We start from the raw sequence: 26,039 nt of genomic DNA, 5'->3' as shown, positions 1-26,039 counted from the left end.
AGAATGCCCTCCTTTTATCTTCTACTTCTTTTGCTATAAATTTAAAATTTTCAAAAAAAAAATTTATAGCCTGAATTTTCTTTTTATCAAGAATTTAACTTGTTCAAATTGTCTCCGTCTAGACTTTGACTAGTTCTATTTAGTCTTGACTGATTTATCATATTTTTTTCAGTTAATCAGATTTTTTTATTGTGTACCGATCAACTTAATGATGTTGGCTATAAAGTAAATCAATTGATCCATTATCCTGGTGACTATTTTTTATAGAAGATATAACTAAAGTTTTTGCTCCCCAAAATGACCCACAAAACCCAAGAAAGGTTGCTTAGAGGAATTTAGAGCCATTCAGTCAGTCAGACTGAAATCAAGCAATCGATTATGCCATCTCTCTAAAAATTTGCAACAAAAAATACAGAGAAATTAAAAACAACAATGAAGGAATTCAAGTGTTTGGACCCTAAAGAGAATTCCACCCATGACTTTTATTTCTAAAGCAAAAAGTAACTTTTCTCAGTCTTTGGTAGGAAAAGTAGAGAACGTGATTAAAAGCGCCAGCATTTGCCTGGGTTTGGGGTTAGGCTTCTGAGAATGAATACTGAATTGGCCACTTGGTATCTATTTGACTTTGGGAAAGTTTTTTAATCTCTTTAAGCCTGTGAAATGGAGCTTTCCATTTCCTACCTCACAGATAGTTGTGAGGGTTAAGAGAGATTCTCTTTGAAAAATCCTTAAGAGAGTACCTGGAAACTTGTACTATTAAGAATAAGAAATATTCACTGTTAGAGGAATCCTTAAATTTTATCTTTTAATCAATGAATAATATATCTAAAATACTACTTACAAGTATTAATTTATTTTAATTGATAAATTCTGTACTTTGTAATATAGAAATACATTATGTCTTAAAAACCATTAGTTGTTTCACAAAATGACTTCACAGATAAGAGAATGAGTCATGCCATCTTAATTTCTGTCTATTTTTTAGTGGCAGATAGATGTGCAAGCATACAGATAGCAGTAGACTCATTATTTTTAGGTTTTAACAAAACTTCCCATGTCAAGGTGATTCTGATTTTCACTCATTATCTAAGGCAGGGAGACTTACTACTAGTCTAGAAAATTTATAATAGTATAGTGGGAGTGTTAGAGTCTTAAAGAAATAATTTTCTCTAGTAATATGCATGATTTTATTGGTAACATGGAATAATGAATTAGTAGTCTCATTAAAGAAGTTGTAATGCCCCAAACTAGATTTCTCTAGCTGAAATTTTGCTTGGGATCTCTCCAGCTGCCATCTGAGGGTTTGAAATTCCCTGAAACCCCAGCTTCTTTACTAAATTCATCCTTCTTTTCCACTTTTTATAGTTATCATACCCATGATCTGTGGTCTGAAATCTTTTGTTACATACTCCTGCTCTCCGATCCTTTATTCTTCACACATATTTCCCCAATACACCTCTTACACATCCAATCTCATTTTAAATTTTATATATCAGAATACCATACTAATGCATCAGGTGAGGATTTTGCAGGCTGAAGCTATTACTCAGTGGTAGATTGCTTGCCTTGTGTGCATGAAGCCTGGGTTTGATCCCAGACACTACAAAACAAACAAGAAATATCATTTGAACTTGGCAATTAAAAGAGTGAACAAGAGAATCAAGTAAAAACAAGAGATTTGATTAAAATCTTGATACTTAAATCTTTGTTAGGTCTGTGACATAAGCCTATAAAATAGAAACAGTATTACTCATTTTTTGCCATTCTTGAGAGGCTTTTTAAAAAGACTTCAAAAATATGAAAATTGAAGTTTGGTTAAGTAACTTAACTGATGCTCAAATAGCACATATGTGTATGGGCATACATGTGCACACATACATATACATGTCTCTGTGTGTGTGTGTGTGTGTGTGTGTGTGTGTGTGTGTGTATATATATATATATATATATATCTGTAAGATTAAATCAAACAAACAGAACTCTTAGAAATATTGATTTGGGGTATATTTGTATGAATTAATAGTGAAATGTGAATTATTGTGGTACTTTTAGAAATTATTCTGGAGCTGGGTGCCGCGGTACACACTTCTAATTCTAGCTACTCATGAGGCTGAGGCAGGAGGATCGAAAGTTCAAAGCCAGCCTCAGCAAAAGCAAGGCACTAAGCAACTCAGTGAGATCCTGTCTCTAAATAAAATACAAAGTAGGGTTGGGGATGTGGCTCAGTGGTCAAGTGCCCCTGAGTTCAATACCTGGTACCCCCTCAAAATTTTTTTTTCTGGAAAGATCTATTAAAGTTATAAATCTATGTGTTATTTGCCAGAAATTCTACACTTGAGAATTTATTCTATGAAAATAAAAGGATAAATAAATAAAGCTAACTGTGCAAGGCTTAATTATTACCGCAAGCATTCAAAACTGGAGGAAAAGTGAATTCCCATTACAAAATGGGTGGTTGAGTCAGTGTGATGCAGCTCTACCTTGTACAGTAGTCATTAAGAAGAATAAGTTAGGGGCTGGTGTTGTGGCTCAGTGGCAGAGCACTTGCCTCGCACATGTGAGGCACTAGGTTCGATCCTCAGCACCACATGAAAATAAATAAACAAAATAAAGATTAAAAAACAGAATGAGTTAACACAGTACCTGGGGATTCAGAAAGATACAAGTCATGGTGAAGTGGGTAAAGCAATATGTGGGGTAATCATACTGCATGATATAACCTTATTTGGAAAAGCAAACAGTGAGAAAAGGCCATACTGTGGACAGTTTATGTTTCTATATGATTATATAAATGTGAAGACAAATATAGAAGGCTGTCAGCCAGGTGTTTGCTATGGATTAACTGTAAGAGGGATGTTGCTGTGACTAGAAGAGAAATCAATGAACCAGCTGAAGGAAGTAAAAGAAAAGAAAAACTTACACTAAAATGTTATTTATATGTAAACATTTTTATGCATTTATGAAATTTACATATGGGTGAGAGCATAAATAAACTAAAATTTTTTAACATATGAAGAGGAGTCAGATGCCTAAAAAATCACACCTGGCCCCATTATTTCAGGCAAGTCTCAAATACATAATTATACCACCAAAAGATGATAATTGCTAAATATCTGCTGTTTCCAAACACAACTGTTTCATTTGTTATTCATGTTTTCCATCACTTTATCTGTAAATTACCAGCATGAAATGAGAACTTAACTTTTTTTTCTGTTTAGAAACAAAAGAATCATTTATGGTGATGTTTATTTTTTTTTTTATTTAAAGCTCCAGCAAGACCAAAAACCAAGCCAACCCCTATTTATGATGCCACAGGAAAACTGCTTGTGACTTCAACAACAATTACAATCAGAATGCCAATATGTTATTACAATGATGATCACGGACCAATCAAAAGTGTACAAGTGCTTGTGGCAGAAACAGGAGGTATCCTCAGATGTCAATATCTCTTGTCAAATTGTGCAGTGTGCATTCCTGAATGCTAAAGAAATTTCAGTATCACACAACTCAAGTTGAATAAATTATTAATATTATCACTCATTATAGTACCCATTTATTTATGCATAATATATTTTACCAAAATGAGAAAAGGAATTTTTAAATGCGTATTTTAGGTCTGGGGATGTAGCTCAGTTGGTAGAGTGCTTGCCTTGCATGCACAAGGACCTGGGTTCAATCCCCAACATCATACACACAAAAAAGAATGTGTATGATTTACTTAATCCACACACTGGTAGAATTGTTTTGATTTTGGCAAAGTGGAATCATGATAGCTTCTTCTGAAGTGTGTAGAAGAGGGTGATCCTTGACTGAAGGACATTCTTTCTATATGTGAGAAATCATTGTTCATAATGATGCTTTAGATTTGTGTGAGGGAGCAAGACAGGGTTACCTGTCTATCAAGGCAGATCAGCTATGTCATCCCTAGTTGTTCACAGAGCAAGTGATGTTGCATCTAGATTCCCCTAGTGTAATTATGAAAGCACTCTTTATAAATGTGAAAATGCATTCATATGTTACTTGTAATCATTATTCTCTTTTTTCCTGAAAATAGCTCAGCATGATGGAAATGTAACAAAGTGGTATGATGCATATTTTAATAAAGCAAGGCCATATTTTACAAATGAAGGCTTCCCTAACCCTCCATGTATAGAAGGAAAGACAAAGTTCAGTGGCAATGAAGAAATCTATGTCATAGGTGCTGATAATGCATGTATGATTCCTGGCAATGAAGACAAAATTTGCAATGGACCTCTGAAACCAAAAAAGCAGTATTTGTAAGTACAGTTTCTGTCAAGCACATGTTGTCAGCAAGTCTGTAGGAATCTTTCATCCATCCATCTCCTCATCTTTCGTCTTTCCAGTAAGCACTGGACATCCAGTATATGGAGTGGATCTGATCTTCTAGGCACTGGAAATTGAAAGATTAACAAGGCATTATCTTTTCATTCTGTAAATATGTAGTATTATATGGGAGTCATGAAAATCTGAAAGAAATTAGGCTTTGATGTGATAAGTTACATAAAAGTAATATGAAAATATGGTATTGGAGAGCATAAATAGGTAGAGGAATTTAATTTGTTTGGTGGAGGACAATGTGACTAATGTGTCTTTCACTCATCTTACTGTGCATGCTTATGTACAGGTTTTCAGAAACACTATCATACTCTCAACTAACAATGGTTTCCCTGTATGCCACTCCTAGCGATAACTCTGCTTTTATCATACCAAACATCTGAATGATTGATAGAAATCTTTATTACTTTATTATTTTGGAATCTTGTAGCTATTAATAACTTAATATATTAAAAATCAGTGCTGACATTTTGGCTTTATTAAGTTCTTTGTTAAATTTATTGATTGATTTATTCTATTGAATCGATTATTATAAGACTGTAATTTTTTATATTTATTTTTTAGTTGTGGTTGGACACAATACCTTTATTTTATTTATTTATTTTTATGTGGTGCTGAGTACTGAACCCAGTGCCTTGCACATGCTAGGCAAGCAATCTACTGCTGAGATACAACCCCAGCCCCATATGACTATAATTTTTAAAAGCAGCAACTTCACCTTATTTGATTTTCAAAATATAGTTTTTCTTATGAATTATTTTTTAAAAACCAAGTTCTTTCAGTTTTTCCTACTAGTTGAAGCATAATTAAATTTTTTTCTTTCTTTTTTTTAAGTATTGGGGATTGAACCCAGAGTCTTATGCATGTACTGCAAATGTTCTACCTCTGAGCTACATCCTCAGACCTATGTATTTTGAGACAATGTCTCAATAAGTTGCCAAAGCTGGCCTACAACTTGTGATCCTCCTGCTTCAGGCTTCATAGTAGCTGGGATTACAGTTGTACCATCATACCTGGATAATAAATTCCTTATAAATGTCTTAGGCCAAGTTAACTTTAGAAAAGTGAGAGAAACTAAGCAACTAAAAAAGTGATGTTTTGACATTTAGTATGAAATTGTAATTACTTTTGTTTAAATTCTAGGTTATTGCTTGAATTTTACCCATCAAGCATGTGATAGCCTTAAAAATAATGTACCACAAAATTTCATATTTATTCTTATTTATTATTTTGTATATTTGTTTCCCAAACACACTCTTCATATAACAAATAAAATCATAAGAATTTGATAATGGTAGGGAGTAGATCATTATTTCAATTTGTTGGTTTTATATTTTAAATACCCTGTGTCTTGCGTTTTTAAATGAGACAAATTTCAATTGTCTGTGACATCATAAAATCACCCTGTAATTTTTAGGCTTCATTTTCTTCTATACCTTTTTTAAAAATTTTTATTATTAGTTGTTCAAAACATTACATAGTTCTTGACATATCATATTTCATACATTTGATTCAAGTGGGTTATGAACTCCTATTTCAAATATTATAAAAGCAAAGCAAAAAGAAAAGTGGGCAAATACAACTGTGCACACAAAGAAATAAGAAGCACTTTTCTTATTTACATGTGAAAAAGCCATGTTTTTTATTATCATTATAATTAACATTATCCTATAACCAGATTCAATAGTACTTTCAAAGATGGTTGAGGTATGTAAGTTATTATGCCTTTATATTTATTAAGTATCCTAGTGGAACACACTTTCATATATATTAAATTATTCCATCCAAATGAATCTATGAGGAAGGTGATTTGCTTAAACTTCTGACTTTTCATGAGTTTGACCAAATTTTTAGTCACAAACTCAACAGGCCCAAGTGCAGGATAATTATTCATCTCATATAGATTCAGTATAATTTGTCCTGAAGATAATTAAATTCTAAGATTACATGTTGCAAATTCATTTTCTCTTGAATAAAATATTCAATTTTCATAATTGTTTGCTAAATTATTCATTCATGTGGTGTGCAAATTGTTTGTTTTTAATTTTATTTTTTACTTCATAGATTTAAATTTAGAGCCACAAATGTCATGGGACAATTTACTGACTCTGATTACTCTGACCCTATTAAGACTTTAGGTAAGACAAATTTTGTATTTTAATTTATAATCTCAGCATGCTTATTATAGTTGAAACATTTGTTAAATATTTAGTAAATTTATTAATTTGTGGCTGGATATTCATGTGCAAACTTATTTCAAGATTAGTTGTATGGAAAAATAGTGTTTCTAATGTTCTTTGAAAAGGTAGATATTCTGTCCATTTAGATCCCGGTTTAGATTTTGTAGGGTATTGGTTCTATGCTGACATCTGCTAACATTACCTAAATAAATAGTTATTTGGTTTCTTAAATATACAATCTGATGTGTCAAATATTGTTGTCTAATAAAAGAGTAATAAGCTTATAGAAATTTTGCTTGAATAAATCTAAAACACTTGAAGATTATAAGTCCCTTAATACAGTTATTTTCTTTTATTCAACTCTTTCATGAGTTTCTTCAATTACACTCATCTAAATAAGACCTAAATCAGATACTCACATACTTTAGTCAAGTGCACATATATATCATCATCCTCATTGTCATCAAAGTTACCATCCCATAATCATTTCTAACATTAAGTATTCTGCACCAGACACACTTCTAGATTCTTCTCTTGTATTAACTGATGAACCCTTCCCTACAAGTTGGTTCAGTGTTTCTCAGCCAGCATGATTTATGCCATAGGGGATATTTGACAGTGTCTGGAACCATCTGTGTTTGCCAAAACAGTGCTGTTGTTAATGGTGATGGCATCTAGTGGGCAGAGGTCAGGAGTGCTGCTGAATTTCTACAATGCACAGGACAGCCTATAGCATCAATTGTGTTGGAAATGGAAAACGTAGGTATTAATGTTTGCTCCATTTTACAGATGAAGAAACCAACATTAGATTATTTTTATAATTAATTGTCTGACATGGATTCTAGTATTCCAGCATAGGATTCCATAACCACAATCTTCAGATAAAAGATTTGAGGACTGGGTTCAAATGTTTGGCTCTGTCACTTAAAACAGATAATTTAATTTTTATAATCTCAGTTTCCATTTGAAAAATGGTAATAGGAGTATCTTCTTTGAAGGGTTATTGAAAGTTTAAAATGAAATAATATATGTAAAGATGTTAATATTTTATATTTAGTGAATTTTTAAGTGCTTCATAGCTTCTTTTGGATAGTATATAATTCAAGATTATATAAATATCTTTATTTAGGAGAAATTATTTCCCTAGGACTTTACTGAGAGGTCAGAGGGATTCCTATTTCTTTTTCACACTCCCTCAAACCCCCCAAGTTAGCCATCTGGGACTCAAGAATAGTGTGTCTCTGGGCTATGTGAAAATGTATACACTTTGTGATGCTCAGATCCTAGTGAGCTGTTGCTTGACAGATTATGAGCTAGGGGTAGATTTCAGTGAGAGTCATAACTGCAGAAAGATAGATTGTTCTACCATTTTTAGGCAGAAATTCTCATCAGATTGTGGAAATATTAATTGTATAAAGAGCCACCTTCTGCAGGCCCTACATAGAGAAACTCCATCTTGAAGAAATAAAATATTGGGGGCACATGGATTGCTAACAAGTGTTTACAGAGGAATAAAACAAATATCTTTGGCTAAGCTGTTTAATTCTATAAAATCACTGGCCTGATTAAGTTCACCCAATATTTTAATCTTTTTCAAGATAGCCAACTTGATTTGTGATTTTGAAATTGTATCAAGCAGTTCTTCAGTTGGTAGGTGAGTCTATTACACCCTAATACCACCTTGGCAAAGTGAATGTCTTGTGGTCATCTGTATAATTTGCTATAGCTTACAGTATTCAGAAGCCATCACTGCAGCTAAATAGTGATCCTGGTGCATTTACTGGTAAATGATAAAAGACAATATGGATAACTCATTTGTTTTGGATGATATTTTATAGGAGCAAGGCTGAACAGAACTTGGCTTGCTGTGCTGGGTATTATGTGATTTGTCTCTCCTCAGCGTTCTGACTTCATACAGATGATAGATAGGAGGACATGTTCATTCACTTATTGGAGGCATCCAGAGTAATAGAAATAAGAAAGAATGGGGAGAGCCAGGCATTAGGAATCCTGATGTTCAGGGACATGATTCCTTAGATTCTGCCAATTGGCTTCCCTTTGGCCAAGGATGGGCTTCATCCAGCACTCTAGTATCCTGCTGCTTCTCAGCGATGGCCTTGTATTTATGCCCTCCATTCACAGTCAAAGTATTGGAATACAACAACCAATTATGGAAAGTAACAAAATTACACAATTTGTTATCTGGTTCCTTCACTGGAATCATAACCACCACCACCCCAGAGGCCCAGATACAAATGTTTGTGGGCTCTGGTAACAGCAAGAATCTAGAGCATGTGAGATATGTGATGTGAAGGACAAAGCACAGGATCCTGAGAAGGGTAGGGATGGAGGGACCGTTGAATTATAGACTGAACACAGTAGTCTTTGGGCTGGTAAGACTTACTGACAAGAAAAGGTCCCATGTATCTATTATCAGATTTCTCATACTTTAGTATATTACTTGTTAACAGTGACATAAGGATGGCCTTTTAGGCTCCCCTTTAGAGTGGTCTTCCAAGGAGTCTATCCTGATAAATAGTGGCTTTGTAATTGGTTTTTGTTGTGCAATATATATTTAGCTAGTAAAAAAGTGACAGATGGGAAAGGAGGACTTTAACAGAAGGCCATAGAATCAAAACAGTTCTTGGAAAAAAAAAAAAAAACATTGTCAAGAAAGAGTAGAAAGACTCGAACAGGAAATAAAAGTGACAATTTCTATAATGAGCAAAAGTCTATGGCAAGAACGATTTTATGGCTATGAGGATGGGGACAAGCAAAGAGTGAAGTAATTGGTATAATACCCCTCGTGTCATCAGAAAATGACAAAGGACGGTTGCATCCTTTTTCTCCCATATATGTTTTGTGTTAGGATAGATGATATCATCCACAGCAGGCTAGTAGTGTCAGCATTCCTGGCAAGTAAAGACTTAAGTGTGCATGTAATCCTAGACTTCAGTGAAAGAAGTCCAGGGCCCATCTAGGTCATCCAACCACCCATGGATAAGCATTCACTCATTGGTATTTTGCACACCACAGGCGATGAACTCGGGCTGAGTTGCTTGCATATCAATTTATTTTGGTGGTAGTTGTCCCTTTCAGAAATGTTATATGGAATTAAAAATAGAGGCAGAAAAATCACTATAGACTGACTAACTAAAAAACGTTTAAGTTCAGTAAAAGGAACTAAAGTACAAAGTGAAATGGGGCCACAGTGAAGAAGCATCTGCATTTAGGGAAATTTTTATGTACCATAGACATAAACAAGGGAAATGACATAGACATTACTTTAATCCTTAAAAAACATACTTGTAATGTACATATTTTGTTTTCATTCAAGACTGAGCATTAGCATTTTTATTAACATAATTCACAAAATATTCAAACTTTTTTTTTTAAATCCTTCTTGGGCACACCAGTTTATGGAAACAGCTTGTAAGCAATGTTTTGATTACAAGGTTTAATTATAGTGGATTCCTGTGATTTGAATACCAGTCACCCCTTTCTGCACCTTACAGGGCTCTCATTAAAGCTGCACTAGATGAAACCTTAAACCCCATGGCAAAGGCACTCCGTGATTGTTTTCTTTTGTCATAACACTTCTCATTTAATTACTGTGCTAACAATGAAAAGTCCCAATATACTCACTTAGATGCAGAACTACAGAGTTATGTGTCATTTGCAGCAAAAAGATCACTTCTTCTAAGGCACCAGAGGAGCAAAGGAGAGTTTTATTTTGTTAACAAAGCAGTGATGTGGCGCTAGACTTCACAAACTCTGCAGTCAGACAGGCATTATTAATCAGGCAATTTTAGTATGTATGCAACATTTGTGACCTCAGGTTGGTTACATAGCAAATTAACTTCTGAAATCTTAATTCAGAAAGAGTACCGTAATATATACCTCATAAGCTAATTAGGAGATTAATTCAGATGAGGCAATGGATGTATCAATTAATGAAATATTCATTAATAAAGATAGCTGACATCGTTTGTTCATGTTCCAAGCTTTTAAGGGGTTTTACATGTAAACTTGTATATTCTTCACTCTAACTCTGTAACATGACCTCTTACTTATGATAGTTCCAATACATAGGCAAGAAATCTGAAGAATCACATCTTTAAGCAGTTTATCCAATGATTTTAGCCACAAATTAAAAAAGAAAGAAAGAAGGAAAGAAAGAAAAGGAAGGAAGAAAGGAAGGAAGGAAGGAAGGAAGGAAGGAAGGAAGGAAGGAAGGAAGGAAGGAAGGAAGGAAAGAAGGAAGGAAAGAAAAAAAAGTGTTGTCAGGCCTGGCTTTCAGATCAAAACAACACAACTCCAGTGAGTCCTATGTTTACAACTACTGTACCATACTGGCTGAAAATCACTATGTGCCCAAATAGCTTGCATTTTCACTACTAGTGGTGATGTCTCTGCTCTCACAGGCTCCCTGTCCTTGCTGTACCACTTTGTCTTCTCAATATTTTTAATTATTTTTAGTTGCTGTCTTTTTCACTTCCTTGTCTTGACTTTTTGAAGTTATCATTCACATTCACAAATGAGCAGGCCTTGTTTTTGTGCACATAGGTAAGATAATGCCTTATTACAATGAAGGGTGACTTTTTCCCACACCCTGGCAAAAAATGTTGATTATCCATTTTTAACATGTTGCCAATTTTAATGGATAGAAATGACATCCCTCGAAAGCATTATAATTTGTATTTATTTTTAAAAACATTTATTGAGTATTATTGTGTGTATTGATGGGTTCAACATGATGCTGAGATAAATGTATACAGTGTAGATTGAGAATCTTTCTAACTAATATATCCATCACCTCAAATACTTATCATGTATTTCTCCTATCTAAATAAATTTTTTAAATAATGAAATCGAGTAATTCTTAGTAATTCTTTGTGCAGTGTGTGTATATCCCAAATGACTAGCACTGGATCAAAAGAACAGAGAAACTCCCTAGCTAGGTGTGGTGTCACACACCTGTAATCCTAGCAGCTTGGGAGGCTGAGGCAGGAGGATCAAAAGTTCAAAGTAGCCTCAGCAATGTAGTGAGGACCTAAAGCAACTTAATGAGACCCTGTGTGTAAAACAAAAATATTTTTTTAAAAGGAGGGCACTGGGATGCAGCTCAGTGGTTAAGCACTCCTAGATTCAATCCCCAATACTAAAGAGAAAGAAAAATTTCCTACACTTTAATTCTGAGAACTTTTTAAAATAATAAAAAAGCACTTTATCTGTATCTGTATGAGGAGCCAGACATGGTATTATAAGTTTTATATGTCATTTAATTCAAGGGTCTTCTTATAGGTGTTTTAAAAAGCTTAAAACTTTGGATCCCTATGTTGAATTTAAATAATAATTTGAGTTAAAAGATAATGCTATGAAAAGTTAGTGCTTTGAAATTATGATGAATTAAATTACAACAGGACAATTAATTATGCAAGCAAAACAATTTAATTTGTTCTGTCACAGTGTTTTAAATCAAGTCAGGAAATGACTTGTGCATATTACAAAAAGAAGCAAGTAAAAAAATTCTATTTTCTCTGAAAGGATTTGGAGAAGTGACCTCATTCTGTACTGGTAATGCTCTGTGGGTTCATGCACAGCAGTGAATCAGAAAGTGAACTTGATAATCAGGGTACATTTTGTCCTCTCCTGGTGGCACTTTTGAAATGCATGTGCCCAGAAGATTACATATTGTTTATTAATATATTATATGTCATTTCCTCACTTGGCCAGTGCTTTGAAATGGAAATCTAATCTGAAGTTTTTTTGTGTGTGTGGTCTATGAAAACATTTTTTTCCCACTGAGTTCTAAGGCCCAGTGATTCATTGGAACCTGATAAGATGATTCTTTATTCATCTTCATGCTTCCTTTCCCAAGCATATCCAATTAGAGATATCATGTGAAATTTATAAAACAAACCATATTTTAATGTATAAAAACAGTGCAGCTAAAATATTTTTAAGATATGGGCTGTTAACAGCATCTTTTAAATGAAGCTGGAGATAGTAGGGGACCATGGAGCTCTGATAACTGTTAAAAATTCACTATTCATTTAAATGTACCATGCAGGATAGCCACAGGAACCTTTCATATTGGTAGCAATTCATGAGCAACAATCTAGAGAAAAAGATGAAATATTAATCTGCATATTTTATAGATAGTTAATGTGCTGTTTCATTGAACTGAAACATTTTTTCCAGCAAAATTACAAATCATGTAACTTAAAATTGCTTATAATTAGTAGTTGTGCCTAAAATAACTGTTTAATAATTTTCATCTTATTTTATTCAGTGCTAAATTGTCAACCTGAAAATTTTAATATCACTTCAAAATCATATATTTGTTCATTAGTAAATTTAACAAATGTGTTTTGAGCATTTGCCATCTTTCCATTACTAGTCTCAGAACTTGGCGGTAGTTTTGAATAGAACAATGACCTCTGTCCTCAGGGAGCTTACATTCTGGACAGTAAATAATAAGAATAAAAAATATGTAAATATTTTAAAACATAAGAAATATGGAGAAAAGAAAAAGCAGAACAGAGTGTAGGGAGTGTAGAAGAGGGGAGGCAGAAAGTACATGGAATGTGTATTTATTTTAATTTTTTAAAATTTTATTTATTTATTTGCTCATTTATTTTAGTAATACATGACAGTAGAATGTAATTTGGCATAGTATACATACATGGAGGGTAACCTATACTAATTAGGATCCTATGGTTGTATATAATGCTGAGTTAACCTGGTCATGTATTCAAATACAAGGCTAGGAAAGTTATGTCCAATTAATTCTACTGTCCTCCCTATACCCCTCCCATTCCTTCCCTTCATTTCCCTTGTTTAGTCAGTGGACTTCTTTTCTTCTCCACCCTACCCTTCCTTGTTGTGGGTTAGTATCCATATATCAGAGAGAACATTTGCCCTTTGGTTTTGGGGGGTGGGTTTATTTCACTTAGCATGATATTCTCCAGTTCCATCCATTTACTGGCAAATGCAACAATTTAATTCTTCTTTATGGCTCAGTAATAGTCCACTGTGTGTAAATACCACATTTTATTTATCTATTCATTCATTGAAGGATACCTAGGTTGCTTTCATAGCTTGGGTATTATAAATTGAGTTGCTATAAATATTGATATGGCTGTGTCACTGTAGTATGCTGATTTTAAGTCCTTTGGGTATAGACCAAGGAGTGAGATAACTGGGTCAAATGGTGATTCCATTCCAGGTTTTCTAAGGAATCTCCATACTACTTTCCAGAGTGGTAGCACCAATTTGCAATTCCACCAACAATGTATGAATGAACCTTTCTACCCACATCCTCACCAATATTTGTTGTTACTTATATTCTTAATAATTGCCATTCTGACTAGAGTAGGATGGAATCTCAGTGTGGTTTTAATTAGTATTTCTCTAATTGCTAGAGATGTTGAACATTTTTTTCATATATTTGTTGACCACTTGTATTTCTTCTGTTAAGTGCCTGTTTGAATCCTTTGCCCATTTACTGATTAGCTTATTATTATTATTATTATTATTATTATTTGGTGTTGAATTTTTTGAGTTCTTTGTATAACCTGGAGATTAATGCTCTATCCAAGGTACAGGTGGTATCCTAGATAGGGTGGAGTCTGATCAGGCTGCCACGACAAAATACCCTAGACCAGGTATCTTCAAAACAAAAGTTTATTTTCTTACAATGTAGAGTCTAAGATCAAGGTTCCAGCACATGTGGTATCTGGTGAGGTCCTTCTTCTGACTTACAGATGGATGCCTTCTTTCTGTGTCTTCACATGGCATTTACTTGGTACAAGTGTGGAAGTAGAAAGGGAGAGGAAGAGGGCAAAGAGGGAAGGAGAGTGGAAGAGGGAAGGAGAGAGAATAAGCACAATAATGTAAACTCTCTTGCATCTGTACTTACAAGGACACTCATTCTATCTGATCAGAGCCCCACCCTTATGATGTCATTTAAACTAATTTCTTCCTTTCTCCAAATCCAGCCGCACTGGTGGCTAGCACTTTAACATATGAATTTGGGGGTGATAAGTGTTCAGTCCATAGCAAGTAGTCATTGAGAAGGTGTTTGAGCAAACCCTTGCAGAGAATGAAATTGTCACTCAGGCAGATTCTCAAGTATTTTACCTCTTCAGTGATGTGGTTTAATTCCCTATCAACCTTTCTCTTAATCATTTTAAAATGCATTTATGATTATTACCTGAATCAGTTATTTCATTAGGAATATGAAATGGTCATTTTAAAATTTTATCCCTCTGCATTTCTTTAATTTTATTCTTTCTACATTTATTAAGTAGAATTCTCTTCAAACAAAGAACTTTATCTTCTTAACTAGGGCTATTTTCTTTAAAAAAAGAATCCATAAAATACAGTTCATATGAACCATAAAATTACAAATTTTAATCAGAGTTGATTACAATTATTTATATTAAGAAAATGGTGTTGCCATAATTAAATCTTACAAATCAGTATTTTTATTTATTTTTCTCTTATTGATAATATGAATGTTTTAAAATGATTTCTAAAATCATTTTTAAAATATAAAATCATTCATTAAAATATATTCAACCTGTTTTAAAAATTTCAGTTTTTATTCTTTAACATATTAAATCATTATCTCTTTGGCCATGAGGCAAGCACTCTACCACTGAGTCACAACCACAGCCCCAATCTTTTATTCACTTCATGCTATTAGCCTTTGTTAGCTTCCTGGCTTTATGGTACCATTATATATTTTGAATTTATTTTACTCCTATTCCTACTTTGGAATTACTATCTTTCCAAGGCTCCTTGCATTCATATAGTAAATACTGTATATACTTTGAATACAGTGCAACAGAATTTCCTCATGAATTTTATATATTTTACAATATATATATTGTAAAATATATATATATATATATATATATATATATATATATATATATATCCCTAACCCTGAGCAACAGGAGTAATAAAATTTCTTCTGAGAGATGGAAGGATGCAGTTGAAAAGAAGAAAATGTGGGGGCTCAGCTTCGCACATAATAATTTTGATATTTTAGTTATACTTATAAATAAACTTGTATAGTAAGCAATTGGTTATACAAGAATGGCATTTGATAGGTTAGAATCCTAGTCATCATCATACAGGTAAAAAGTAAAAACCATGAGGTTAGATGAGATTACAAAGGAGTGAGTTTAGAAAGAGGAAAGGACCAAGGATTGAGCCCTCAAATTAAATGATCTAGGAAAAGAGAATAAGCAGGTTTTCTTTTTTACTAGTATTCTTGAGCAATATAACAAAAAAATATCTTTCTTTGTGATTTGAAACCCAAAATAGTATTCTATGACAATGTTTACTGATAATGTTGCCCCTCTTTTCCAGGTGAAGGACTTTCAGAAAGAACTGTAGAGGTCATTCTTTCAGTAACATTGTGTATCCTTTCAATAATTCTTCTTGGAACAGCCATATTTGCATTTGCAAGGTAAGATTTGTTTGTACTCACGTTCCCAGGATGCTTTATGGGCATTATATCAATCACAGTCCAATCAAGAGACAGAATCCTCAGTAGTTACATGAATGGGAAACATTTACTTTTTAGTTTTCTTAAATTGACAGAAAAAAATCTTTTTATTCATTTATCATGTGTACTATGATGTTCTGAAGTACATATGCAGCATAGATTGACTAAGGAAGGAATTCCTGTCATCTGAATGGGAAAAATTTAATGTGAAAAATATTAAATAAAAGAAATGGTAAACTACTAAAAGTGGGTAAAAGAGAATTCTAAGGAGCCTAGAAGTAGCAAATGCAAGAAAGCAACTACTCTCCTTAGTCTGAGGGACAGGACAGTAAAGGAACTAAGACTGAAAGAAGTCCCAAACTAATGCTGTCTGTGCAACCTATCAGTGGGCAAACAGGGCAGAGGACAGGGAGCTCTTTTGTAGAAGTTATCCAACATTATTGGAGGATAGGCAGACTAGAATTGCTTGTAGAAGCATCTAATTCTTGTTGGATGGGATATGTGGGCTGGAGCTTCTTGGAATCCTAAACCAAAGGGATGGAGAGAGTTTTCACTTCAGAGGCAGTGAGAACTCATCCAGGTGGGCTTGATTTCCAGAAGAAATAATAATAATGCAGGACTGAAATCCATAAGGGCAGTGGTCCTTAGTTCCTTGAAGATAGCGACCATGTTTTATAATTTCTATTTCTTAATCAATATATAATACATAATAAATAATGAATGTCAATTATGTGGCTGATAAAATAGCTACATATTACCTCATAATATCAATATTATTTATAGATAAATGATCGATGAAAAGGCTGTCAGATTCATATGACTTCATTTTGAACCTGAGTTTTCTGATTATAATAAAGATAATATTCTTCATAATATTTTCATAAAAATTCAATAAGACAATTAAAAATCATTTATATGTATTTGCATGCATGTAAAAATGTTTCATTATATAAAAACAATGGATTTATTTAGCACTGACATTAATAGTACTGAGCTACTTCCACTTTAACATATTTTCTTTTCATGGCAAATCAGTGAGACAGCTAGAGTGAGAAGAAACTGGTCATAGCCTCAGTCTCCGGACTCATCTATTTCAAATATGCCAGTTGTTCAGGCCTTGATCAACCAAGTCTTATTAATTTGTGGATGTAAACCAAACAATTTGTTTCAAAATTTTTATATTTAAAAAGTCTTTAGTAGAAAATGTCCTGTGGAATTAAAACAGGCAAAACAAAATTGAATAGTTCTAAAATTGCCACATATTCTGAGAAGTGATTCTAACAAAGAAATGATCTGATTAAATGTCTTCACTTATAAAGAAAACGAATAGAAAAAAAACCAGTAGTGAAAGGGGACTGGGAATAAGAACAGAGAGATAGGGGAAGTACTGGGGAATGAAATTGACCAAATTATTATCATGTACATGTATGAATATGTAATACTATAATAATGAATCCCATTATTATGTATAATTATAATGCACCAATACAATTTTTTGAAAGGAAAACTAAACCTAATTCTTATGCTTTTTAAGATATTCCTTTCTTGGACTTTATTGTACTTGTTTTAGAATTCGACAGAAGCAGAAAGAAGGTGGCACATACTCTCCTCGGGATGCAGAAATTATTGACACTAAATTCAAGCTGGATCAGCTCATCACAGTGGCAGACCTAGAGCTGAAGGATGAGAGATTAACGCGGTGAGCACACTCCACTGGGCGAACAGTGGTCCAGAGGGCCTGGAGCCATGACCCCACCCTGACCTATGCTTGTTGGAAGTGTTTGTGGGGCTCCAGTTTACACAGGTCACAGAGATCTTCTTTCAAAGGGTGACCTCTGTCTTCCACACACTTCTCACTGGTGTTCAGAGAATCACTTAATCTTCCTAATATTTTGAGTTCAATATGAACCTCGGACTCTAATGTTCAACAAGATTTTCTTCCTGAGGCAAATATTTTTACACATTATGTTTTACATTTTGTTTAAAAATTCATTTCATGTGATAGATTTCTTATACATCATATTTGTTTCAAAATGTCCACTTTTTTAATAACAAGTTTAATTACATTTATAATAACTTGATATTGTTTATGTCAGTTTTGAGAGCATCTCTTAAACCTCCCTATTTTAGTATAAAATTAAATTTATAAACTGTATATAACATTTTAGTATTTATAATTGATTAGTATTTAAAAACTAAATGCAAATCAACAAATTACCTTCAGAAGGAGAAGTATAAATGTGTGTACTAAATATGGTCACTGGTATGTATGGGAAATACTAAAGTGCTTGATTTTTAAAAATCCTAAATCTTTTTAAAAGAATTGTGAATTATTTGAAATATTGGCACATTTTAAAACTTGTGTATAAGTTATTCATTAAGTTCTTAGTAAAAGCTATCATCAGGCTGTTTTAACAAGTTGTCTTAAGAAGTTAATAATTTTTCTTATAAGATCCAACAGAATGTGATGCATATAAATTCAAGATTATTACACAGTACTACACAGTTCTCTTGACATTTTAAGAAAGAGTAATTTTTAAAAATTAGTTAATTTTTAAAATATAACATTAAAGGTCTTGAGTATCAAAAAGAATCATTTGTTGTTGTCACTTTTCAAAGTTGGTCTTTACCTAATAGATTGACTCTGCAAGTGTATTTCCAGCATGTCTAAAAATATCTAGTATGTGCCTTAGAAGGAGGTGTCATCTGGATAAGCAGGGTCTTTCCAAATGTTATAAAATTAAGTTTATTTAGCGTATCACTAAACCACAATAAAACTTGCTTTGTAGCATACAAAAATTTACTTTTTAAACATTTGAATGCTGATCTTTGTTTATACTCTAATAGAGTCTGTTCCCATTTATAAATGGATAGTGTACCAAAGACGTACATGTAAAATGATTGTATATTATATAGGTTATCTTTTTTTACATTAGGAAGTTATATATAAGAGATTAAGAAATTCCCACCATGACCTGCCAAAGCTAACCATATCATAGAATAGTAGAGTATTGCTAGATAATACCCTAGGATACTAGGTATGTTCTGGACCTGAAGGGGTCATGCTACATAGTAAAAGAAAATTTCTTCTCTTTTCCCCATGGGCCAACTGAATTTTAGTATGTCCTCCTGCCTCCATTTCTGTACTCCTTTTTCAGTTCCTTGTGACCCCTCTACAGACTGGGAGCCCAAGGGCCTTTTCTGAACACCTGAAAATGTACAAGGGATAACTTCGGATCTCTGGGTACAATTAATTTGAATGATTTAAACTATTTTAGTTGAATCTGTTCATACTAAACTGTAAATGTCAAGGAGACTATAATACTTGCTGAACATTTTTATTTTCTTTAAAGGAATCTTTATTAAGCCCCCACAATCCCTTGTATGCAGATCTTTAGAAATATAAAACACACACACACACACACACACACACAGAGTGGAGAAAGTATTCTCTATCAAGGAGGTCACTGTTCTGAGCAGTGGACCTTCTATAGTGAGGCTGGTTTCCCTAAGCTCAGTGTGTGTTCACAACTTACTCCATCCTGCACTTCTGAACACTGAATACAGCCATTATTTTAAAAAAATTGTAAAGTTTGTAAAACTTATTTTGTTTGTTTTGACTTTTTACAATGACTATCATCTTGCAGCTATAGAAAAATTTCAAATCATGGACATGTGGGGCAATGACTTTATAGCTTGCTGATTATTGGGTATTTATAATCTAGGGGCTGCCCTATTTGACCTTGACTCCATATTATTTATTTTCTAGTTCTGTGTCTATTTATTTATATAGTACATGGTTTGTAAAAGGCTATAGAAGTAAAATAATACTTTGAATATTTTTTGCCCCATAGAAAATTATTATGTATTAACTCTAGTAATAGCAAAATTGAAAATATTCATTTCCATGATTTTCACTTTTTCATTTGTGTGTTATGATTCTGGAATTCATGACTTCAAAATACTTGTTTGTAATAGCAATAGCACATAATAGTATTTTTTTGATTGTATTACAGAAATTCATTAAAAATAAATATTGAGTCATTTGGGTATTAACTCTTCATCATAGAGATCTATAATTTTTCATGTTAGTAGACTCATAATACATTAGACAGGACTGGAAAATAATAACTACCTGCACATATCCCACGGGCCTGACCTTCAGTGGAGCTGAAAAGTTCTTCGTTGTTTTCCAAGAACTCAAAGATCTCAATTTGTTTCATATCAGGGACTGATGGTGGAGGTTCTGGGAGCAAAGAATCAAGGAGGTAGAGTTAGCTCCCCAGATTTGTGTGTAGCTTTCATCATGTGTCTTTGTTATCTTAAAAAAGAACTTAGTTCTTTTATATCTACCCAGCTAACATATGTGCTTTCTGCTTGAATCTCAGCCTTGTTCTTTTTCTTCTAATCTGCCAAACTTTTCATGTAAAACTGAACTTGTAAATTTTCCTGTGTTCTATATCTTCACATGTCCAAAAGCAAATGATTTGAGAGAATAGCTAATCAATAAATTGAATCTTAAATTGATATTAATATTAAATAATAACTTAAATCAATTAATGAATATTCATTGACAAAAGCAAAGTTATATTGATTTGCGATTTTATATTTAAGATGTTATTTAATTTGTATGCCCCACTATATACTTATGTTTTAAAGCCCATCCTGTAATTTTTGTACATGTAAACTCTAATTATGTTTTACCTGTTTCACAAAGTGTTTGAAGATAGCCTTCCATGTTACATTTTTTCTTTCCAAAGAAGAACAGAAGTAAAATAATGATTCAGTACTACTTAAACTCTTTTTAAAAATTTTTTATTTGTTCTTTTTAGTTATACATGACAATAGAATGTATTTTGACATATTATATATACATGGAGTATAATTTCTCATTCTTTGGTTTGTACATGATGTGGAATTACCTTGGTTGGGTATTCATATATGAACACAGGAAAGTAATTTCCAATTCATTCTACTCTTTTCTATTCCCATTCGCCCTCCCTTTCCATCATTTCCCTTTCTCTAATCCAAACAGTACTACTGAAACTCTTTTTTCTATTTGTTGTTTTTAGTCATACTTGACAGTATAATGTATTTTTTAATATCTTTATTTAATTTATTTATTTACTCAATGTGGTGCTGAGAATTGAACCCAGTGCCTAACACATGCTAGGCAAGCACTGTATCACTGAGCCAAAACCCCAGACCCCCTCCCTGCTTCCCCCCAGTAGAATGTATTTTGAGATATCATATATGCATGGAGTATAACATCCCATTTTTGTGGTTGTACATGATGTGGAGTTACACTGGTAATGTATTCACATATGAACATAGGAAAGTTATGTTTGATTCATTCTACTGACTTTCCCATTCCTATCCCCTCTCCCTTCCTTCCACTCCACCAGGTCCAATCTGGTGCTGCTTAAACTCTTAAACTTAAGAACATTCAGAGATATGCTAAAATAATATTTTACATCCTTCATTGGATTGATAATTATACAGTTATACACATTTTACATTTAAGTTTAGGTAACACAAACTATATTTTTTAGAAAGGATATTTAATATCTGAGGATGACCTAGTTTACATTCACTAGATTAGAAAATGATCCTTGGGATTTGTTATCTGATAAACAAAACAACTTCTTATGACTCCTGTAAAACAGCCACTTGAGTTACTAAGGTGAGAAAGATTTTGAGGGCAATCTGTTGGCCAGATCAATACAGGTGAGATACAAAACTGTGCCTCTTATTAAAGACCATGAAATTGACCCTCTGGATCATCTTTAATTTGTTTAATTGTAACACAAATTACCTTCCCAAGAGAGTTATACATTTTTGTTTAAAGATTTATTTGTTAGAAAAGTTTTTCTTACTATGTCTTTCTACAATTAATTTATAGGAGTTTGTTTTATATTGTGACTAAATTGGGTGAAGAAAGTAAAATAAAATTAATCAATGCTGTTTGACAGAAATTCAGTTTCTTTTAGAACATATTTTTTTCCAAAATTTTGCACATCATTTCACACTAATCTGCCTATTTTAGTTGAGTGAATAATGGCACATATTTTTAAGTCTCAAGACCCTATCCAGTAAACATAAATAGAATTAAAATTCTTAACAAAAGGAAATAATTGAATGATTGTAAAAGTTATTTTAATAGAACCTTTCTCTCTTCAATAACTTTCTCTTTAGTGGATTTTTAAAAGAGTGCATGTTGAATATTTATTCCATGTATCATCAAAAACTTATTATTTAAGAGAAGCCTATGAATGTGCTTTGTAAACTGTAAACCAGCATACATCTGGTATTGTTATTATTGTTATTTATATTTGTAATATCACAAACTACTCCAATCTATTTTTGCCATGGTTTGCTAACACAGTGATTGCTGCTGCTTATGAGCAGCTACTATATGGTAAACATTGCATTTGCAATGATTTCACTGAACTGTTTCAACACTTTGTTACCACAAAGTCGTACTCATGACCCCATTTTGCAGATTAAAAATAAAGGTGATACAAAGGGCAGTTAAGTAACTGTCAATAATCATGATGGTCATGTAGATAGTAAGGAGAGCCATGATGTTGCTCAGTTGTCTGATTCTGAGGTGTCAAGATACACACATGTGTGTGCACATGAGTGTATACCGTGTCTAACTCTGAAATACACTAGAAGAGACCAATGTAAACACTTTTAAAAGACAAAGAACCATGGTATTCTTTTCCAGCAGTAATTTTTATGCTGAGAATGAGTCTAAGGAGAGAACTACTTTTTTGATTTATTTCTCCTGATATGGGGCAGAGAGGAAATGAAACTTTAGTGAAGGATAAACTTGGAGAAACTGGAAAACCTTTGGAAATGCAATTCTTCAATAAGAATATATTATATTTGACTGACATATGAAACTTTATGAAAAATAGCTTTTTAAAATAGAATTTTAATTGTCATCATTGTTTGACAGATTCTAGTCATTAATTTTGCTTCTGTCCTAAATTTAAACTATTTTTGCAAGCAGTGACAAAAATATGTGAATCCAGAATACAAGAAATACCTGCAAGTAGAATGAAGTTTAAGGTATTTAACACTCATGTTCTTGTAGTAGTAAATCAAAGATAATGTAGTGTGTTTGTATACTAAATAAATAATGACTCTTTACTTCCAGATACTCTTCATTTTTCTTTAGACGCAAGGAGATTTTTGTCATCCAGTAAGTTATGCAGAGTTCTGCTGTGATTATTTTAATCTTGTCAGGTGGTGTGCTCTGTATTTAAAAATACATGATATTGAACTCTTTTTTTTTTTTTTGCTTCATATGCTATTTCCCCAAAGACCCCAAACAATTGTACCTCTGTACTTACAATGTTTCCTCTGTAAGACTGCATGCTACTGATATGGTAAAATTAATGTTATCAAAATGCACATTGACTCATAATGTGCATTTCTTAAAAATTTGCTGTGTTTGCTTATGTGGTGTTAGCTTTAATAGTAAATTAAGTTTTTACCTAGATTTCTTTGCAGGTTTCTCATTATATTACTACCATCATATAAGAACTCAGTTCTCCATCTGATGGGTAATGTCAGGATTTACACTTCACAGGAGCTCATTTCTACAACTATAGATTGGAATCTGTAAAGACCAAGACATTGACATTTCCTATTTCTGCCTTCTGCTCTTCTGGTTCACACAGAGAGTGGCACATGAAATTTTTCTTCTGCCCTGACCAATGGGTAGCCAACTATCCCTGTTTCCAGGAACTCTTCTGATGCTCAGAAATGCCATTTGTATCCTGGCACAAAAATTTCTTGACATAATCAGAAAGTAAAATAGCAGATTGTCAGCATTAGAGGTACCCCCAGAAGCTGATTTAGTGCCCTAGAGATAATAAATTTCTTTATGGAAAGGATATGAATTGAGGCAGAAAATGAAACTATATTTGATTTCAGAATCATAAATCTACTAAAGAGGAATCAGTTTCCATTAGCCATAAGTCTGCATGGGGCCAGAACTCCTGATGCTATGGTTGACCAGGAGTAGTATTCAGTATGATTAAAACAGAGGAAGCCAGGCCGGTTTCTAGTCTAAACACACTTAGCATTTTGCAATCAGGAGTAACCCTGTTTTACTTCAGATTAACTAATTAACAAGTTTCATTGACAGAATTAAATTCGTTTTATGAAAATGTATTTTGTTCATTGGCTCTGTCTGATGGGATTCAAACATTTGTCAAAGTAAGATGCTATTGGGTTGAAGATTTAATTGATCACATCACACGTAAAATATCCATTTCCAAAGAGCACTCAAAATTGACCTTTTGGCATTCTAAACTGACAAGTGGTCTGGCTGAGCAACTCTGTTGAATGTCTTTATTCATCATCATAAAATAGAATCTCTTCACCATTTTCCCCCCTTCATGCCATTAGCAGCTTGGAAAATTACCTCCAATTTATAAAACTGTTCACTGTTTATCACAAATTTTCCTTTCCCAGAATGATTAAATAATGTTCTGCTCAGAATGAGCTCTTACCTTGGCAGAGCTGAACTTAGTAGGGTGGGTTGGTTAATCAGAACCTTTATAGAACCTCCACATGCATTGTATTAATAGATTTGAGCATCTTCCAAATCTAGTTTTCTGAGGCTGCTTGTAAGTTCCAATGCAGGGCCGTCATTACTTACCTGCTGATATTGCTACCTAGCAAACAGCTCAGGCTGTAAGTCTTCTTTGAGACTGTGTGATGCCTTCTGTCATCTCTCCATTAAAGTCTTCATCTGGAGCCCTTGTTCACCTCTTCACACAGCTGTCAGCAGTCTCTCCTCTCTATCCTCAGCTTCTGCCCTATTGCCCTTGAGATAGCTACATTATACCCATGGTTTAAATTTAGAATACATGGTTGATGAAATAAAACATATGTCAGGAATTTGTTTTCTAAAGTGCTAACGTGGAGAGACTTAGTAATAAATAAAATTCAACTTTGGCTACTCTGGAATCTCACCTCAAATTGTTGATATCAGCAAGAGTATTGGATTCCCATCTCTATCTAAAGGCCATTTTACCTTGTTTGAATGAAAGAAATCTCACTGGCACCTCTTGAATGCCAGACACTTATCTATGCACTGGAAATACTGTGTTAAAGGAAGGAATGTTGCTTCCAAAGAGCTGTCCTTCAAGTTCCTATTGCTTTTTTAAAATATACTTGCCCTTACAGATATAAGGAGGCATTTTAAGAAAATACTAGATATCACTTACTAATTAATTGCTCATCTAATTAAATACCAAAAATATTATATCACTCACTGATTTCAGGTCATATGTTTCACTTACCAAATGAAGTTTTATAGTCAGCTATATAGTACCAGCTGACCCTAAAATAATATTTTTAATTGGTAGTGTGGACTCCAGAAAAATTATTGGCAATTTGGTAAAAGAATGAAAAGAAATATCTTAAAGGACACTATTTTAAAGCCTAGAAAAAATGAAAGAAGAGAAAAAAATGAAGATACCTCTGAAAACATTACAATATTGCTTTGGATAAGTAATAGAATATCATGAAATTAGATATAAATTTTAGTGTAGTCAATGAAATATATAAAGACTCATATTCAGCATTCTATAAAACTTGGAAATATTAATTAATATATTTTACCAGAGACATAGATTCTTCACAAAGTTGTTATTTGAATAACCAGAACATATTATGGTGAACATATACATAGTTTTATATGAAGGTAATAAATTTGAGGTTCTTTCATTTTTAACCTGTCTTAACTGGTTAAATAGAAAAAACAAAGTTTCTCAATTTGTTCTCTGCCTCTGCTAATGCTGATTTAAGCTGCTCATCTATAGGTTATCAGCTATGGCTCTCTATTAAGACTATATTTTAATTCCCTATAGATTTCAACTAATTGACCTTGAGGGAAAGCTGAGTCTCTGTGACAATACGGTCTTCAATCACCACTGCCAACATAAATAAATGGTTCC

At 33.1% G+C, this 26,039-nt stretch overlaps 1 protein-coding gene and 1 long non-coding RNA gene across 2 annotated transcripts in view; one reads left to right on the top strand and one right to left on the bottom strand.

The window, feature by feature from the left end:
- The window catches only part of Ptprq (protein tyrosine phosphatase receptor type Q), a 196,730-nt gene that overhangs the window by 142,933 nt on the left and 27,758 nt on the right, over positions 1–26,039 (top strand). The window contains exons 31-35 of the mRNA XM_026391416.2: positions 3,268–3,426; positions 4,055–4,277; positions 6,421–6,494; positions 15,921–16,020; positions 17,630–17,758. Of these exons, the coding sequence (XP_026247201.2) occupies positions 3,268–3,426; positions 4,055–4,277; positions 6,421–6,494; positions 15,921–16,020; positions 17,630–17,758 (685 nt within the window). The remainder of the gene's footprint in view (positions 1–3,267; positions 3,427–4,054; positions 4,278–6,420; positions 6,495–15,920; positions 16,021–17,629; positions 17,759–26,039) is intronic.
- The window catches only part of LOC113184642 (uncharacterized), a 68,885-nt gene continuing 57,093 nt past the window's right edge, over positions 14,248–26,039 (bottom strand). The window contains exons 3-4 of the long non-coding RNA XR_003301028.2: positions 20,195–20,305; positions 14,248–14,342 (exon numbers count right to left, since the gene is read on the bottom strand). This is a non-coding gene — a long non-coding RNA (uncharacterized LOC113184642). The remainder of the gene's footprint in view (positions 14,343–20,194; positions 20,306–26,039) is intronic.

This window comes from Urocitellus parryii, chromosome 5 (assembly GCF_045843805.1).
Source record: "Urocitellus parryii isolate mUroPar1 chromosome 5, mUroPar1.hap1, whole genome shotgun sequence".
NCBI lineage: Eukaryota > Metazoa > Chordata > Mammalia > Rodentia > Sciuridae > Urocitellus > Urocitellus parryii.
Note: the sequence above shows the minus strand (reverse complement) of the source record. Positions and strands in the feature narration are given on the sequence as shown.